This window comes from Malaclemys terrapin, chromosome 3, assembly GCF_027887155.1.
Source record: "Malaclemys terrapin pileata isolate rMalTer1 chromosome 3, rMalTer1.hap1, whole genome shotgun sequence".
NCBI lineage: Eukaryota > Metazoa > Chordata > Testudines > Emydidae > Malaclemys > Malaclemys terrapin.
The window spans coordinates 170,009,060-170,027,628 of record NC_071507.1 but is presented as its reverse complement, the minus strand read 5'-3'; the positions used below and the strand labels follow the sequence as shown (position 1 = coordinate 170,027,628).

The window sequence follows — 18,569 nt, the reverse complement described above, 5'->3', positions numbered from 1 at the left end:
ACACTCAGATACTCACCAACACAGCCCCCCTAATGCAGCACTTAGCGTACCTCCTCTCGGACAGCTCCCAGGCAAACTCCCGCTGTTAGCCTCTGCTGTTCGCCGCTCAGCTGGTTCGCTGCTGACTGCCCTTATATACCAGTCAGGCCCACTCAAGGCCCAGCTGGAACAAAGCACTCCCAATTCACACTTTTCAAACAAACAAACAAGCAAGCAATCAAGCACACGGTCAAACTGACCAACTGTCCCAGCAGCAGACACTCAGATACTCACCAACACAGCCCCCCTAATGCAGCACTTAGCGTACCTCCTCTCGGACAGCTCCCAGGCAAACTCCCGCTGTTAGCCTCTGCTGTTCGCCGCTCAGCTGGTTCGCTGCTGACTGCCCTTATATACCAGTCAGGCCCACTCAAGGCCCAGCTGGAACAAAGCACTCCCAATTCACACTTTTCAAACAAACAAGCAAGCAATCAAGCACACGGTCAAACTGACCAACTGTCCCAGCAGCAGACACTCAGATACTCACCAACACAGCCCCCCTAATGCAGCACTTAGCGTACCTCCTCTCGGACAGCTCCCAGGCAAACTCCCGCTGTTAGCCTCTGCTGTTCGCCGCTCAGCTGGTTCGCTGCTGACTGCCCTTATATACCAGTCAGGCCCACTCAAGGCCCAGCTGGAACAAAGCACTCCCAATTCACACTTTTCAAACAAACAAACAAGCAAGCAATCAAGCACACGGTCAAACTGACCAACTGTCCCAGCAGCAGACACTCAGATACTCACCAACACAGCCCCCCTAATGCAGCACTTAGCGTACCTCCTCTCGGACAGCTCCCAGGCAAACTCCCGCTGTTAGCCTCTGCTGTTCGCCGCTCAGCTGGTTCGCTGCTGACTGCCCTTATATACCAGTCAGGCCCACTCAAGGCCCAGCAACACAGCCCCCCTAATGCAGCACTTAGCGTACCTCCTCTCGGACAGCTCCCAGGCAAACTCCCGCTGTTAGCCTCTGCTGTTCGCCGCAACAGCTGGGATAGGAAAGAAAAGGGAATAATTTCAGAGCCTTCCTCCCCCAAGCTGTGTTAGTCTAGGGAGCTCAAAGATCAACTGGAACAAGGCCGAGGCATAGTGGCCTCATTTTGGCTCTGTCTGTTGTGATCCTCAAAGTTAAGGATTATGACTGTAGGACTGGGTAATGTAAATGACACATCTCATATTTAGTGACTTGAAAATGTAAAACAAAAATGAAAGGTGGTTTCCTGATTGATTACTGCTGTGACTTCCCAGGGAGAATCTTGCTTCTGGCAAAGTCTGAAAAAGTCTTGCATCCGAAGAAGTGAGGTTTATACTCACGAAAGCTTATGCCCAAATAAATCTGTTAGTCTTTAAGGTGCCACCAGACTCTTTGTTATTTTTGTAGATACAGACTAACACGGCTACCCCCTGATATCTGAAAATGTAGTTTTCAAATGACATGATAGAAAGTGTTGTGTCCAAGAATAGTATCACTTTCAGCTGTCCTTTGTGCATAAATGATTTATGTACTTGACCTTTGGTTTTCTGTTTCTAATTTCTGAAAATGAATACAGCTAATGATTCATTTTGCCTTCTCTCAGTCTTAATTTGTCATTTCTCACATTCATAGGATACTTATGAACATGAAGATCCTATAATAACGATACCATAGGGCAAAAGCTACTACACCTCTAGCCCTATATAACGCGACCCGATATAACACGAATTCGGATATAACGCGGTAAAACAGCGCTCCGGGGGGGCGGGGCTGCGCACTCCGGTGGATCAAAGCAAGTTTGATATAACGCGGTTTCACCTATAATGCAGTAAGATTTTTTGGCTCCCAAGGACTGCATTATATCAGGGTAGAGGTGTATTTTAAAATTCTATGCTTTCGAATTTGTCAGAAGTCTCTTAACTTTTTTTATGAATTCGAAGAAATTGAAAAAAGAGACATTGTGTACTTCCCCCAAAAGCCAAAACAAAGGCAAACTTGTGTTAGTGAAAGATAATCTAAGAAATCCAAACACCTAACACAGTTTTGGCTATAAGCTTTTCACAAAGAAATAGTAGTGAATCATTGGCTTTCTCACTGACAATAGGTACTCAACATTTTAAGTTTCTTTTTGTATTTTTTCGTTTATTTGATCCTTAGGAGAAATGCTTGCTCACCTTCTTGATTTAAATTAATAAAGTATCTGTTCATCTGCATTGGATTGGATTTTTAAGCTATTCTGTCGTACAAAGAATATTTCAGGTAGACTTGTACAGTCTGCGCAAAATAAAAGGAGGGAATCAAGATTTTACTTGAAACAGAAAGCTAGTTACAACTTTAAATACACATTGAATACCATCTCACCAATTGCTTTACATTTTGAAAGCACTATGGAGATATTAATGGCTTTTAAGGACATTCTCTGAGGTAGATAAAAATCCTTATTTCCTATTCCACATTTGAAGAAGCTGAGACATAAATTTAAGTGACCTATCTCAGAGGCACTGTGATATATTGATTTAGTCATGGAGTTGGGAATAGGTAGGCCTTGGTTGTAATCCTAGTTCTGCCACAGATTTGCTGTGTGATCTTATGAAAGTTTAATAGATTCATACATATTAAGGCTAGAAGGGACCATTAGATTTAGTCCCAGATTAGATTGTATAATCTGACTTCTTGTTTGGCACAGAGCATAGAATTTCACCCAGTTATTCATGTATTGAGCTGAATAACTCGTGTTTCAACTAAAACTTATCTTCTAGAAAGATTGTCAAATTATCTGGAGTGGCTAATGAGAATGAGTGCCAACCTCAGGGCAGACTGTCAAAAAGCAGGGCAGAAACCGCAAACTGGTTGTATGTTCTATAATTATGTTTCATCAACCCAGTAAAAAGTGTGAACTCCTAAAGCACTATAACAGTCTTACCACAGAGTTTCAGACAGTCCCCTTGGGCATTCCAATCTATCTTGCCACCTTGGCAAGCTGAATTTATGTGATAGATGGTCACTTTACACAAAAATCTCATAAATATTCAGACCCAACGGACCAGTCATTTACCCCATGTCATTTGTACTTAGATCTCAATGCCATCCTGTAATAAACTTAGTAAGGATTTATTAACTAAGAAAAGAAATAAGAGAGTTATTTACAAGGTTAAAACAGGAAACACAAATGAATTAAAGTCTTAGATTTAGAAAGGTAATATCAGCTTTTATAATAAGTAGCTCTATGTGTCCTTTAGGGCTGACCCATGTCATGCAGCATGGAGATCTCTTGCTTTATATTTAGGAATCTTTGCCCCTCAGAGTCCAGACAGCATAAAAGATCCAGTTTCTCCTTGTCAGGGATCTTTATACCTCGTTACGCCAGAATCCAAGATCCAAGCTGTCCACACATAACCTCTTCGTGAGGGATGTGGGGAGTAATTGACAAAGTCTTTGTTTTACAGTGGCCCATTTGGATTTAGTAGCCTTTCCAGGTGGGCAGGAAATAACACCTCTTGAGGTAAACTTATATTTCACACTTAGTAATGCTTCTCCCCTGACTGTAGGGAATTTACAGTCTTAACAAACATTTTTATAATTACATAGAATCATAGAAGATTAGGGTTGGAAGAGACCTCAGGAGGTCATCTAGTCCAACCCCCAGCAGACGTCAGGGTGATTGAAGTCCCCCATGAGAACCAGGGCCTGTGATCTGGAAACTTCTGTTAGTTTTCCGAAGAAAGCCTCGTCTACTTAATCGGACTGGTCTGGTGGTCTACAGCAGACGCCCACCACGACATCACCCTTGTTGCTTTGCCTCTAAACTTAACCCAAAGACACTCAACAGGCTTTTCTACAGTTTCATACTGGAGCTCTGAGCAATCATACTGCTCTCTTACATACAGAGCAAACGTTTAAACATTACTTTATAATATGGGATACAGATATTGTAAGTAGGATTAATACATGTAGTATCCTACAAGCATTCCATAAAGTCTAAACATTATTATAACTCTGATATTTATTTTGATAGTGCTAACAAACAGGTAAACACGACTCGTTTCCAGCTATGCATTTGTAAGTGTTCAATAAGGGAGAATCCAGGTTTTCATGATAGTTTGTTCCAATGGTTACTAATCACTCTCACTATTCAAAATAAAGCACACATTTTTTATTTGAATTTGTCTGGTTTCAGATTCCAGCCATTGGTTCTTTTTATGCCTTTCTCCTTTAGATTTAAGATACCTTTAGTGTCTGGTATTTTCTCCCTTTGAAGATGCTGGAATCAAGTCACTATTCAGTCTTTTTTTGATAAAATAAACAGATTGAGCTTTAAGTCTGTCAGTGTAAGGCATATTCTTAGGCCCTCAAATACGTTTTTGTGGATCTTTTCTGTCCCCTCTCCAATTTTTCAACATTATTTTTAAAATATGGGCACCAGAAATGGACACAATATTCCAGTATAGATTTCACCAATGCCACATATTGAAGTAAAGTCACTTTCATCCTCATTACTTCCTTGTTTATACATCCAAGGATTTAGCTCTTTTTGCTGTAACATCGCACTGGGAGATTACGCTCGGTTGTTTGTCCACTATGACCCCAAAATCCTTTTTAAAGTAATTGCTTTCCAAAATAGTGTCCCCCATTCTGTAAGCATAGTCTGAATTCTTTGTTCCTAGAGTATGATCTTGCATTTGGTTGTATTAAATCCAAATTGTTCTGTATGACTGCCCTGTCCTCATCATTATTTATCACTTCACCAATCTTTGTCATCCACAAACTTTATCAGCAGTAATTTTTATTTACTTCCAGATCATTAATAAAATTACTGTATAGCATTGGGCCTTCAACCAATCCCTTCAGAAACCTCATTAGAAATAAATACCCCAGTCAATGATGATTCCCCATTGACAACTATTTTTTGAGATTTTCTTTTTATTAGTGTACTGCTTAGGAGCCCTAGTCATGATCTAGGCACTGGACAAAAACAGAACAAAAAGACAGTCCCTGGCCCAAAGATCTTACAATGTAGGCCTGCAAGGGACCTCCTGTGTCACTAAGTCCAGTCCCTTGGTTTCTCAGGCAACCCCATCATATAATTCCATTCATAAATTTATCAAGCTCCATCTTAAAACTAATTAGGCCATTGGCCCCACTACTCATATTAGCAAGCCTTTCCATACCCTCACTCCTCTGATGATTAGAAACCCAATTTCCAGCCTAAATTTATTCATGGCCGGTTTGTACCCATTTGTTCTTGTGCCAACATTGTCCTTTATTTTAAAAAGCTCTTCTCCCTCCCTTGTGTGTTCTCCCCTCCTCCCCCCTTCAATATATTTCTAGAGAGCAATCAGATTCCATCTTAGCCTTCATTTTTTTAGGCTAAACAAGCCACGCTCTTTTAGTCTCCTCTCAAAGGATAGGCTCTCCATTCCCCTGATCATTCTAATAGCCCTTCTCTGCATCTGTTCCAGTTTGAATTCATCTTTCTTAAACATGGATGACCAGAATTATACACCGTATTCCACATGAGATCTCACAAGAGTCTTGCACAATGGCATTAATATACTTCCTGTCTCTATTGCAAATACCTCACCTGATACATCCAAGGATCACATTTGCTTTTATTTTTATGGCCACATTATATTGGTGGCTCATTGTCATCCTGTGATTGATTAATAACCCCAGGTCTTTCTCCTCCATTGTCATTTCCAGCTGATGAGCCACCAGTTTATAGCATATTTTTGTTAGCCCCTAAATGCATGAACTTGCACTTAACACTATTCAATTTCATTCTGTTTCTGTTACTCAAGTCCTCTAGGTCATCCCAGTCTGTTTTTATAATATTCCAGTCCTCCTCTGTATTGATGATGCCTCCCAGCTTCGTGTCATCAGCAAATTTTATTAGCACTCTCCTACTTGGTGTCATCAGTGAAAAAAATAAGATCAACCCTAAGACTGATCCTTGAGAAACTCCACCAGTAATCTTCCTCTAGCCCAATAGTTCCCCTTTCTGCACAACCTGTTTTCATCTCCCCTTTGGCCATTTCCTTAGTCACCTTACTAATCCTTATCTTCTTCAGTTTAATTTACAAGCTTAGTGTAGGACAAGACAACAGATGGACTCAGACAGATTGGGAGTAAAAGGAAACAATGAGCTAATACTGGTTAACATGATATGTAGTGCTTTCAGCACAGTAGCAGCCTAACCACTGTCAAGTTTTTCATTTATTTATTTATTTATTTATTTATTTTGTAGGCATCATGGGAAAGAATTTTAAGGAGGGTTTTGAAGGAAGATGATGAGTTAATGTTGCAGATGTTTACCAGGAACTCCTCCCAAAGGTGAGGGGTAGTATGGGAGAAAGCATGAAGGTGCTTGTTTGAAAATTTAACAAGTAGGCTGACATCATGGGCCAAGTAGAGGCTGGAGTTGATGTTTCAGTAGTGAATGAGAAATGATAGGTAGGGTGGGGATAAATTGTGAAGGGCCTTGAAAGGGGAGACACGCAGCTTACGTTTGATGCAATAGAGAAAGGGGAGCCAATGGAGAGATAGAAAAAGAGGGGTGAGATGGTGAAAATGATGGGTTATGTAGAGCTTTAGCTGATTGCTAGATTTGAGTTTAGACAGAAGACGACAAGTTTGGAGTAGAGAGGTAGATCTGTGATTTGTCACCATAGAGATGGTAGTTGAATTTGTGTTGGCAGATGAGATTACCCAAAGAGGAAGAAGAGAAGGGGACAAGGACTAAGATCTGTGGAACTCCTGTCCCCACAGAAAGTTGAAGTGGAAGGCTGTCTGCCTCCCAGGGATCCCCTGGTGGCCTTCAGTGGCTCTGTGGTGCCCTTTCCTCAACTTTCCCTCCTAGTTCCTCAGTAACTCACAAAAAGGCTTTCACGAGTCCAATAACAGCCCTTGCGTGGGGTCTAGTTTTATTAACAAAACTGTTCAAAATGATATTCAGAGTAAAATTCCAAAATAAGCCCCTCCCAGCCCTTTCTGACTGGAGTCCTTCCACAGGCCTCTGCCAGCCTTGTCCAACTCTCTGCTTACAAGAGGTCAGCAGGCGAACCCCTTCTCCTGGTCCTCCCTTAGGGCAGGTCTTCACTACCCGCTGTATTGGTGGGTAGTGATCGATCTATCGGGGGTCAATTTATCGTGTCTAGTGTAGACGCGATAAAATCGATCCCCGATCGCGCTCCCCGTTGACTCCAGAACTCCAGCTCGCGAGAGGCGGAAGCGGAGTCAACGGGGGAGCGGCAGCTGTTAACTCGCCACCATCCTCATGGCCAGGTAAGTCGACCTAAGATACGCCAACTTCAGCTACGCTATTTGCATATCTTAGGTTGACAGCCCCCTCCCTCGCTAGTGTAGACCTGGGCTTAGTTTCTCAGAGTCCCTGCAGGAGCCTTTCCACTCCCTGCAGTCTTCTCCAAGTTTCTCTTACTCATGAGTCAGCAGGCCAACCCCCTCTGCTGTTCTCCTGACCCTCCTCCTGTTACTCAGGTTTCTTGAAGGAGCCTTGCCCCTCCCCGCAGCCTTCTGTCTCAGACCAGCTGCAGTTTCCAGACTTCTGTTCTGCCTGGCACTCCCACTCGAGCTCCCTTCCCCAGGGACTACCAGGAGTCTTTCCCTTCCTTCATCTTCTCTTTTCACAGGTCTCTCTCTTATCAGAGACCTGATTGAGTTACATGACCCAATTTCCACACCTGGGGAGGTGCATTGTTTGTCATAGCTGCACTGGGGCCCATCTACCTTTAGGAGGCCAGACACCCTGTGATGGGGGTGAGGAGGATTCCCCAAAGAACATGCTGAAGAAGAAGTTAGGGAGAAGAGAACAAGAAGAGAGCAGCATCACAGAAGACGAGGGAGGACAAGATTTTAAGAAGAGCATGGCTGAGTGTGTTGAAGGAGGTCTTGGAGTATGAGGATGGAGTACTGATTCTGCACTTTGGCTAGGAAGAAGTTATTAGAGACTGTGGCAAGAGCAGTTTCAGTGCAATACAAGGGGAAGAAGGGAGACAGTCTAGGATGGAATTGGAGGAGAGGAACTGCAGGAAGCAATGGTAGAAGATGCATCCAGTGAGTTTACAGATTAATGGGAGAAGGGAAATAGGATTGTAATTGAAGAGACAAATAGGATCAATGGTGGGGTTTTTAAAATAGGAGAGATGTAAACATGTTTTTATTGTGAGCAGAAAGAGTCAGAGGACAGTGAGAGGCGAAGGAGAAGATTGGAAAGGAAGAAGAAAGCCCAGTCAAGCTGCGGGGAGGGAGAAAGTTATTTTGTGAATTTTCCCTTGCAATAAATCAGCCAGCTCCTGTGCAGAGAGAGAAGTGCAGGTAGGAGGAGAAACGGTTTGAGGAGTGAGTAAAAACTGGCAAAAAGGGGATTGGGATTGTGGCCATGGGATTCAATTAAGTTGGAGTAGTGGTGTTATTTAGCAAGGAAGATGGCAGAACTCAGGGAAGAGAGAGCTAATTTGTAATAGAGGAAGTCAGCCTGGCTACAGGACTTCTACCAAAGACTCTCCACAGTGAGAGAGCAGGAATGGAGGAAGGAGATATTGGGCGGGGGGGGGGGGGGGGAATGAGCCAGGACTTGGGAGTAGGAGGGCAAGGATGCAGGAGAGTGAAGCAAGGAGACCAACAACCGTATAAATGGAAGAAAGGGAAGAGAGGGCAGGGAAGATAAGGCTCAGAGCATATCGGAAGTCATCAGTATTGATGGACTGGAAGTCATGGAAAGACTGAGTGACGGGGTTTAAGGAAAAGGCTAATGAGCAATTTTGACAAAGACCAGGTTATGGTTAGAGAGGGGGAACTCAGCAACAAAGAAATCAGAGAGAGCTGATGAAGATGAAGTCAAGTCAGTGGCCCTTTTGGTGAGTGGGCAAGTTGAACCAAGGCTACAGGTTGAATTAAGAGGTGATGGCAAGGAAATCTAAGAGTTGGATGGGTTATCAACATGGAAGTTGATGTCACAGAGAGCGAGAGTGGAAGATTTTGAGGAGAAAAAGAGAGACCAGAAGTTGAAATCAGAGGAAGACTGATTGGGAGGAGTTGGGGGAATGCTAGATGACTGCAAGACCAGGTAATGCAACAAGAAGAGCAATGCATGCTGCAACAGGAGTATGTAGAGAAAAACAAAGAAATAAAGGAGTTATGTTGGAAAAGTAAGAAAGAGTGGCTTGACAAAAAAGCAAAAGAAACCAAAGAAGCATCAGTGAGAAGTGACTCTAAGGCAGGAGTTCCCAAACTTGGTTTGCGGGTTGTTCAGGGTAAGCCCCTGGCAGGCTGTGAGACACTTTGTTTACATGAGCATCCGCAGGTTCGGCCGTTTGCAGCTCCCAGTGGCCATGGTTCGCCATTCCTGGCCAATGGGAGCTGTGGGAAGTGGTGGTCCGGCCCGCGCTGCTTCTTGCAGCTCCCATTGGCCAGGAACGGTGAACCGCATCCACTGGGAGCTGAGAGTGGCCATACCTGTGGATGCTCAGGTATACAAAGCATCTCGTGGCCTGCCAGGGGCTTATCCTGAACAAGCCACGAACCAAGTTTGGGAACCCCTGCTCTAAGGGCATGTCTTCACTATAGAGTTATATTGGTGATTCTACAATCGATGCAGCAGCATCGATTTAGCAGGTCTGATGAAGACATGATAAATTGATGGGAGAGCACTCTCCCATCAATTTCTGTACTCCACCTCTCGGAGAAGACTAAGGTAAGTTGGTGAGAGAGTGTCTCCCGTCGACACAGTGTGTTATAGATACCGTGGTAAGTGGATCTAACTATGTTGACTTCAATTACGTTATCCACATAACTGAAGTAGCGTAGCTTAAATCAATTTTCCATGGTAGTGTAGAGAAGGCCAAATAAACTCTTTAAGGTGTAAAAGCAATTGTCAGCATTGTCCCAGAGTTAGTGATACTGGAAAAGAGAAAGATGGAAAATTGTTAACAACGAAAGCAGAACAAAAGAAAGAAGGGTGAGGACATTTTAATGATGTACTCAACCAACTAGAGCCAACAATTCCAATTAATGGATGAAAAGTAGGTGAAGAATTGAACATTTCACTGTTAGAAATTTCAGAAACCAGAAATAGGATTCTGTTTGATTCTTTTCAAGATCATTGCTGAAATGTATAAAGCTGATGAGGAAATGGTAGACCATGAAATACATAAACTGTAATATTGCTTGGGAGAAAGAACTCTTCCCAGAGGATTGGAAGAAAGGTATGATCTGTAAATTACCAAAGAAAGTCACCCAACTGGTGTGCGATAATTGGCAAAAAAAAATATTACTTTCATGTCCCAGAAAGGTGTTCTACAGCATACTGTGGAACAGAATCAAACTGGTCATAGATGTAACGAGCAAGCAGACTTTAGACCAAAAAGATCATGTGTAGATCACATCATTACCTGAGACAATTGATTGGGAAACGGCTCATATACCAGAGAAGGCCAGGGTTGGGACAAATGTCTCCAGAGATGAGGAGGGTGTGGATGTGAGATCTGGATTTGTGCTCGTGGAAGGACTGGGGGAATTGGGTTGGAGAGGAAAGAGGAGAAGGTAAAGCTTGTGGGGGCTGTAGAGTGTTAATGGTAACAAGAATGAGGGAAGGAAGAGGATGACAAACCGTATAAGGCAGAAGAGGGGTATGGTGAGAGCCATGGGAGAGTGCCAGATAGACAAGTTTACTGTCAGCCAGTACTTAATCCATCTAATATGTGCTTTATTGATATTGTATAATGTTATATTTTAATCAGAATGTTATGCAGTACTAAATCAAAGTTACTTACTATTTTAAAGGGATGTTTGTAAAGTTTAAATTAGTATTATAAAGTGCAGTCAGTGTAAAAAATTATTAGGTTCACAATATGATTTAGTGACAGAGGAGAGATTAGAATTCAAGAACCCCCATCCCTAAATTCTTTTCACTAGACCATCATGTTTGAAGACTTTTTTCTCTGTTTCTTTGCTTAGCAGCCTTTCACTAGTCTCTGAAATCCCAGATTTGATGCAGCCTCAATATGTGTTTTGAAGTCCATATGTTGTGAGTATGCAAAGACACATATGGCTTTAATGTCTCCTTAAACATTGTGTGTCTCAGGAAGTTCATTGGCAGCATACAAGGTTCCCAAACTGCAAGTTAGTTTTATTAATCTGCTGCCCCACACTGTCTGATACTAATCAATGCTCATTAAGGCCAACAGAAACCAACAAATTTGGAGTTTGTAGGCCTAGCTATTTCTAAGAGCTTGTCTTCACTACCTGCTGCTCCAATCAATGCAGCGGGTGTCGATTTAGCAGGTCTGGTGAAGACCAGCTAAATCGAAGGCAGAGTAAGGTAAGTTGACTAGAGAATGTCTCCTGTCAACACAGCCCAGTGAAGACAGCGGGGTAAGTCAGCCTAAGCGACATTGACTCCAGCTATGTTATTCACATACCTGGAGTAAGTTAACTTAGGTCAACTTACCCCGGTAGTGAAGACAAGCCCTGAGACACAAAGTAAAAAAAAGGGGAGGGTGGTTCAGAAGTTTCCCCAAAAGCAAATTACACCTCAGATTTTGAACTCTGGCATCTCACAAACGACTTGTCTGGTTATCCTTAAATCTTCCAGAAAAACCTCCATTGTCATAAGATCCTGATCATGACTTTACATGGATTGGAAAGTTCTGGTATTTAGTGTGCTTGGGGTTGTGAAAATCATAATTGCATTTATATTGGGAGAAATAGCTCCTAATCCCTGGCACTCTCCGTAACAAAGTAGACGGCATTTAAATTTTGAAAAGCCTGATGAAGAATTACAGTTAGTAACCACTTCTTCTTTAAATTTACTCTGAACCAATTTTATTTCAAAACCAACAGCCTTTCTGCATTTTTTGTCAAGATCAGAGTGTCTGGGATAAAGCTAAAATGGTTCTCCTAGGTGATGCTACTGGGCAAATTCAGAGGGAAGACCAAATGTGCTGTGGATCTTTGAGGGCACTGTATTTTTTCCATTTACAAATACCTCTAATTACATGTACTGGTGGTGTTGATGAAGTACATTGCAAGTTTGGTATAGGCAACATTTATATTTTGATCCTTAGAGACAGTAATACTCTTTTCCCAGAAGTTCCACATTCCTGAAATTTGAAAGTAGTCTTTCTCTACAGGGGGCTAGATGACATGCTTTTTATTTCACTTGCTCCAGCATTTATTTTCTGCTCACCTAATCTATGTATGACAACTCTGGCATTGTCTTGGCAAGTCTCAGAGCCAACTGGGAAGAGATTTAACTAGGGATCCAGCGTGCATCTATTTATTCTCATTCATCTGGTTACACACTGTAGAAATACTTTCACTGTGACAAAGACCACTATGGGAGAGATGCAAGTGTCTCCAAATTCTGTGTTGCTGGTAGCCTCCTCACAGGACTTTAGAATTTTGATCACGAACATGGCTAAGCTCCTCTGCCTGAGTCGGTGTATCAACCAGGGATCGGCAACCTTTGGCACGTGGCCTGTCAGGGAAATCCACTGGCGGAACGGTTTGTTTACCTGCAGCATCCGGAGGTTCGGCCAATCGCAGCTCCCACTGGCCACGGTTCGCTGTTCCAGGCCAATAGAGGCTGTGGGAAGCAACAGCCAGCACATCCCTTGGCCCGCAGCCCCCATTGGCCTGGAACAGTGAACAAACTGTCCCGGCCCATCAGCGGATTTCCCTGACGGGCTGCGTGCCAAAGGTTGCTGATCCCTGGTATAGACTTTTGCCTCCTCAAAGCAAAAAATGCCCAGGGACTGCCTGTTTTGCACCAGATTTTGTAGCATGTGATATCTGGAGTTTCACCTTTTATCCTGCGGGGGACATGCCCTTGAGAATTTTCATCTTTACAGAACATAGTCAATTTAGCAGTGTTACTCTGAGAGGAATGGCTTTTTCTCTCTCCATTCTGGCCCAAGAAATTTAAAATGGTGGCTTCAACTGTACTAGGTAAGATTGGTCAAAGTTGAAATGCAGATGCATTTGCATGGCAACAGGTGCAGCTTAGATGACTATTTGAGATTTAAGCATTTTTATCTGGATCAGACATGTGGTAATCACAATGGTAGAAGACCGGTTTTCTAAAGATCTTAGGGAAAAGTCCAGAATGCTTGAAAAATCCAGCATATCTCTTTCTTAAGCTGGGGGAGACGCAAGCATTTTCATTAAACAGAATTGTAAAGAATTCATAAGATTAGGTCTGTGCAGTATTCAAAAAGAGGCTGTTAACATGATCAGGATGTACCTATGTATAGAATCAAGGATGGTAGGTATTTCAGAAATGATGGGTCTGAATTTTCTCTCATATACAATAGAATTACAGTGGTTGTAAAAAAACTAGTGATCTCAGTGTATTTACTCCTGATTAACATAAGTATGAGAATAGATGTAGGCCGACAGGTGCTATCTAAAAATTGAAACCATTCTGTCATGTACAGTAGGCATATGAACTTTATCATAGACCTTTTTCTGTCATTCCCCTCTGTTGTTGCTACTCACTGGCTACAGTTTACTGTGGAGTAGGAGATGTATTGGTTACATTTTATTTTGTAAATAAATTTGTCATCTCTGTTGTATAATTTCACGATGCAGCAGAGCAGATGTTTTTGAAATGGATGATGGTTAGCAATAGCAATAATTCAGTGAAAGTTGAATCAAATATTTAGTATCACTACTTAATATGTTCATAAAATTATTGATATTCATAACATTAATTTGTACCTAAGTATATAGGCACTTAAATAGGACATATGCCTCTATTTGGGTAAACTGCATATTAAATTGGGACTAAAAAGGAGAATTATGGAAAATGTAATGTTTTTAGAATAATATATCTACTCTCAAGGAAAGGACAAATATATGTCAGAATCAAACTGAAGCACTTCAGAATGGAAGCAAAAGTGTTCACACACAAATCTATGCAGTAGTATCTTCTTCCTTTTTATAGTAATATGTGGGGCAATTTATAGTAGATTATAACCTGTAAAAGCAACAAGCCAGCTCAAAGTGACTAATAGATATTTGTTTTGGAAGATCCTTTCACAGAGGGATAATGTGGCCTATCTATCATAAGCCTTAGTGACATATGTACAAATTTAGTAAACATTCAGGAGTAAACCCCCGGAAAGTACTTAGTTTTTAAAGGTTTTATCCAAGCCTGATCTATTTTTGTGGATTCCTGGCCAGGATTGTGACATGTTTATATTTAGTTACAGGAATAATAAACATCCATCTGGTGGTCCCTCCGTATTAATTTTGTTGCTGTTAAGAACTGTATCTTAATACTAATAGTAAAGTAGGAAATCCCAGGAAACTATTTCAGAGACTCTCTTAATTTGGGATTCACTTTTACTAGGATCACAGTACACTTAGATTGTATGCAGAAAGTCAAATCAAATAGTTTTTGGCTTATGTTGTGGTAAACTGAGCAAAAACATGTAACATGTGGGACTCGGTCATATTGGAGCAAATATCTCATAAACCACATATAGTATTCTGAGCTAGCTGATTTATAAGGTCTGAAGAGATTGAGGTCAGGACATGCTAGAATTAGACAATTTGATTCATGAATGTAATGGAAAGCTTGTATTTTGTTAAATATCTGAAGTAAGGGCAGGAAGAAGGTAAAATTAAAACAGTCTTCTCTTCACCTAGGAAAGCAGTATTAAAGACTAGCTAGACTTCCCTCAATAATACAGCTGATAGAAATTTACCCTATTCCCAAAAGCATCTCTAATCCTTGGTCACTACCCCTTGTGTATATACCCAAATGGCATTTTTAAATCCATTAAATTGCCAACTACATCAAGAAAACAGTGTTAAAGGTTTTACGTAGGCTGAGATTTTTGACATTTTTTTTCTGAAATCCTAAGGAGAACTGTGAATTGTTTCATTTATCTTTGCCACAGGTGTTATAATAATATCATCAACTTTTTCAATAAACTTTTGAGCTTTTAAAAGCTACTTTTGGTATATTTCTTCACTTTGCTTTCAACTAAATGAGACTACATTATAAAACAAATCTTATTTGTAATACTTGAAATAATTGGATTCCTGGGATGCTGTCAATGAGATTGAATTACTCTCTATTACTATGATGAAAAGATCCACAATATTTAGTAGTGATGTTACAGTAATGGAAAAAATAGATTTTAATGCTATTTTGGTGTCAGTATTGCTCTCTGAGTAATTGCTGAAGGTGACCTGAAATGCCATCTTAAAAAATACAACAAGTTGTTGAATATCCTGGCTGATTAACTGAATGCAAATGTAGACTTAAAACCTACTTATTTGTAATTTTTAAATGAAGATTTGTATATTATAATTGAAAATTAGTACTTCACAGAGTTCTGAACTGTGACAGTGGGCGAAATAACTGATATAGATACTGTGGTGATGAGCACGGTATAAGAGCCTATATGGAATAGAAAAAGCAAGACAAGGAATACTCTGATTAACTGTTAAAAAAAAGTCATCAGCACTGGTAGGGGAAGGAGGTTTTTAACTCCTTGAACTTAGGTCTTAGTAAGTAAATGGCTTTATAATTAATCAATTTTATAGAATTCTATATTACAATAGAATTATTCAAACAGTTAAAGGCCAGAAGAGATCACTATAATGATCTGGTCTGGCCTCCTGTATGTCACAGGCTATACATAAAAGATTATTTCAGGGGCAGTTGACCAGAAGGATTGATACCTCTCTATACCATGATTTGATGCTTTTACTTATTCAGCCCAAAGACGCAGCTATACGGCACTGTGAACTCACATAAAATTTGCTCTACATTGTAGCCCCTAGGTTTCTCAGTTATTATGCTTTCCCAATTTCCTTCCCCCTACAGAATAACAATATTATGCATTAATTTTCTCTGGATGTATTAGCTTGCATTTTTCCATGTTGAATTACTGTTCATGTTTTGCCCATGTTTCTGATGTCTCTAGATATCTTTGTATTATTTCTCAGTCTGGTGTTTGCAACTTCTCCCAGTTTAGTATCATGTACAAATTTAGCTAATATGCCATATATTGCCTCTTCCAAATAATTAAAGGGGATATTTAAGACAAGGTCTAGCACAGATCCCTGAAGTAGCCAACTGTACACTTCAATCAACTTGATGCCACAGGATTATGGCTAGATGCCATTTATAATTAACTTTTATGTACTGTTCTTTAACCAATTTTGAGTCCAGATAAGTGTTCCTATCCAGGTGTACTTGAATTAATCTTTCAATTAAGATTTCATAATTTACAGTATCAAATGCTTAACTACAGAACATTAAACAGAAATTAAATTGAATAACATAGCTAGCCCTACTATTTTTACCCTCAAAAATTGGAAGTTCAGTTCAGGTTTTGGGCAAGGTAAAGTTTTATTTTATCTGAACTATTTCATCCTACTGTGTATTATAATAGGATTCTTCTACAGAGACATAGCATGGAGTTTTCAGAAAGGGAGAGTGAAGGAAGCAGACAGCAAAGTTGGGACATCAATTGAGACTCATTATAAAACTATCAGCAATTGCTACAGGATGACTATAAATTAGATATGTACTGAGAGAAAATAGAGAGAGACTTATCAGTGTCTTCAGAAAAAAAGAGAAAATGTTGCAGATCATTTCTAAATATTTGAATTGAATTTTAAAACAAAATAATTCCCCCAGCCTGCTTTACAGCATTGTCTCAAAATGAGAAAGGTACACTCCAAAACTGCAGACCATCTCTTGTATTTTGTTCTAGTAGTAGCATCGTTTGCATTCATAGTCCTGAATGCAGCAAAGGCTTCCACACCAAATTTTCAATAAAGTTGAAGCAGTTCAATGAACTATATTAGTATATTAGGAGCACACAGAAAGCCAGGGGAAGGGAGATATTGCCAGCAGCACTGTGGTGGGATGAGGCCAGAGTCATAGATCCACAAGCAAGAGGGATAAAAGAAGCCTGTATGTTACCTTATCTTCACAATTAGTATAAAGTACAGTGTAAAAGATAACAGTGTATGTTATGTATACTTTGAGTCTTTATCTGCACAAATTGGCCAGTGATACCAATGTGTCACAGATCTATTACTGGCAAGTCTTTTGATAATCCTCATTCTGCCCCATCTTTCAAATAATTCATTATGAACAGTTATATGATGCCAGTCTAAGAACCAGAGGCAATTACTGTGAGCTCTGAATCTTCTATCCAAAAATTTGGTTAGATTAACACCTAAAACATCAAAAATCATTTAAACAAAGGCTTCTGACAAAAATCTAAACAATATTGGAATTTTTTAACATAAAAGATCACTTTGGCTCAAATGCATCTATTTATTTATTTGTTTGTGTTTTCATAGATTGCCATGCTCAAGGGCACTGTAGGATTGTCTAGTCCGACCTCCTGTTTAACACAAGCCATAGAACTTCCTCAGAATAATTCCTGTTTCAGACTGGAAATAAGGCGTAACTTTTTAATGGGGGAGATTAATTAACCATTGGAACAATTTACCAAGGGTTGTGGTGAATTTTCCATCTCTGACCATTTTTAAATCAAGATTGTATGTTTTTTCTAAAAGATAAGCTCTAGGAATTATTTTGGGGAAGTTCTGTGGCCTGTGCTATACAGGTCAGACTACATGATCACAATGGTTCTTCTTTGAGTGCTTGCTCATGTCCATTCCATATTAGGTGTATGTGCTCGCTACACGCACCAGTGCCAGAAATTTTTCCCTCAGCAGTATCCTTAAGGGACTGGCTCTGGCGCCCTCTGGAGCAGCACGCACATGTCGTGGTATAAGGGGCGCCTCCGGCTCCCCCAACTCTCAGTTCCTTCTTGCCACCAGTGACGGTGCTGGAATGTCTGCTGCTTTGGCTAACATTGTTTTGTTCGCCATTCTTGTGAACTTTATAAAACCTGTAATATAGTTGTATATAGTTAGTAGTTGAATTAGTTACCCTTAGTAGTCGTTCTTAAAGGCATTGTTAGTCCCAAACGGGACTCAGCCGGGGGATGGGGCATGCCCCAGTCGCCAGGCTTTAAACCCTGCAATCGTTGCTAACGGCCTATGCCCATGAGTGATCCACATAATAGCTGCCTAAGGTGCTTCGGCGAAGGGTACATAAGCAACAGGTGTCATATTTGTAAGTCCTTCAAACCCAGGATGAAAAAGGAGAGGAACAACTGCCTTAAAGCACTCCTGATGGAGTCAGCACTCACTCCGGCACTGGAGCAACAGTCTGACTAGGCACTGAGCACCACCGCGTCAGTGTGCAGTGCTCAGCCGGGACCGTCCACGAGCCAGCACCAATCCCCCTCCATGGCTCTGGCCAAGAAGCGGAAGAATACAGTGAGGGGAAGATCTCTTACTTCTCGCAAGAGAAAGGAGAGGGCTGGTGGCGAGCCAAGACCAGCACCGGGCAGATCAACACCGCCTTCTTTAATTTTTTTAAAGATTTGAAACAGAAATCATGACTTTAGGTGGAGAATAAGTAGTATTTGAGTTAGTCTCTAGCACTAAAAGAAATGAGGAAAATATATGACAAGGAAAGCTGTGTGAAACTCAGAGT

General features: G+C 40.9%; 1 protein-coding gene across 4 annotated transcripts in view; it reads left to right on the top strand.

Annotated features, from left to right (window-relative positions):
• The window catches only part of SH3YL1 (SH3 and SYLF domain containing 1), a 120,299-nt gene that overhangs the window by 78,276 nt on the left and 23,454 nt on the right, over positions 1-18,569 (top strand). Inside the window, exon 10 of one of the 4 annotated variants that reach the window (XM_054021986.1) lies at positions 6,255-6,327. The exons of the other annotated variants lie outside the window; for them this stretch is intronic. Within the exon in view, the coding sequence (XP_053877961.1) occupies positions 6,255-6,298 (44 nt within the window). The 3' untranslated portion in view covers positions 6,299-6,327. Of the gene's footprint in view, positions 1-6,254; positions 6,328-18,569 lie in introns of those variants that run through there. 4 annotated transcript variants of the gene reach the window in all.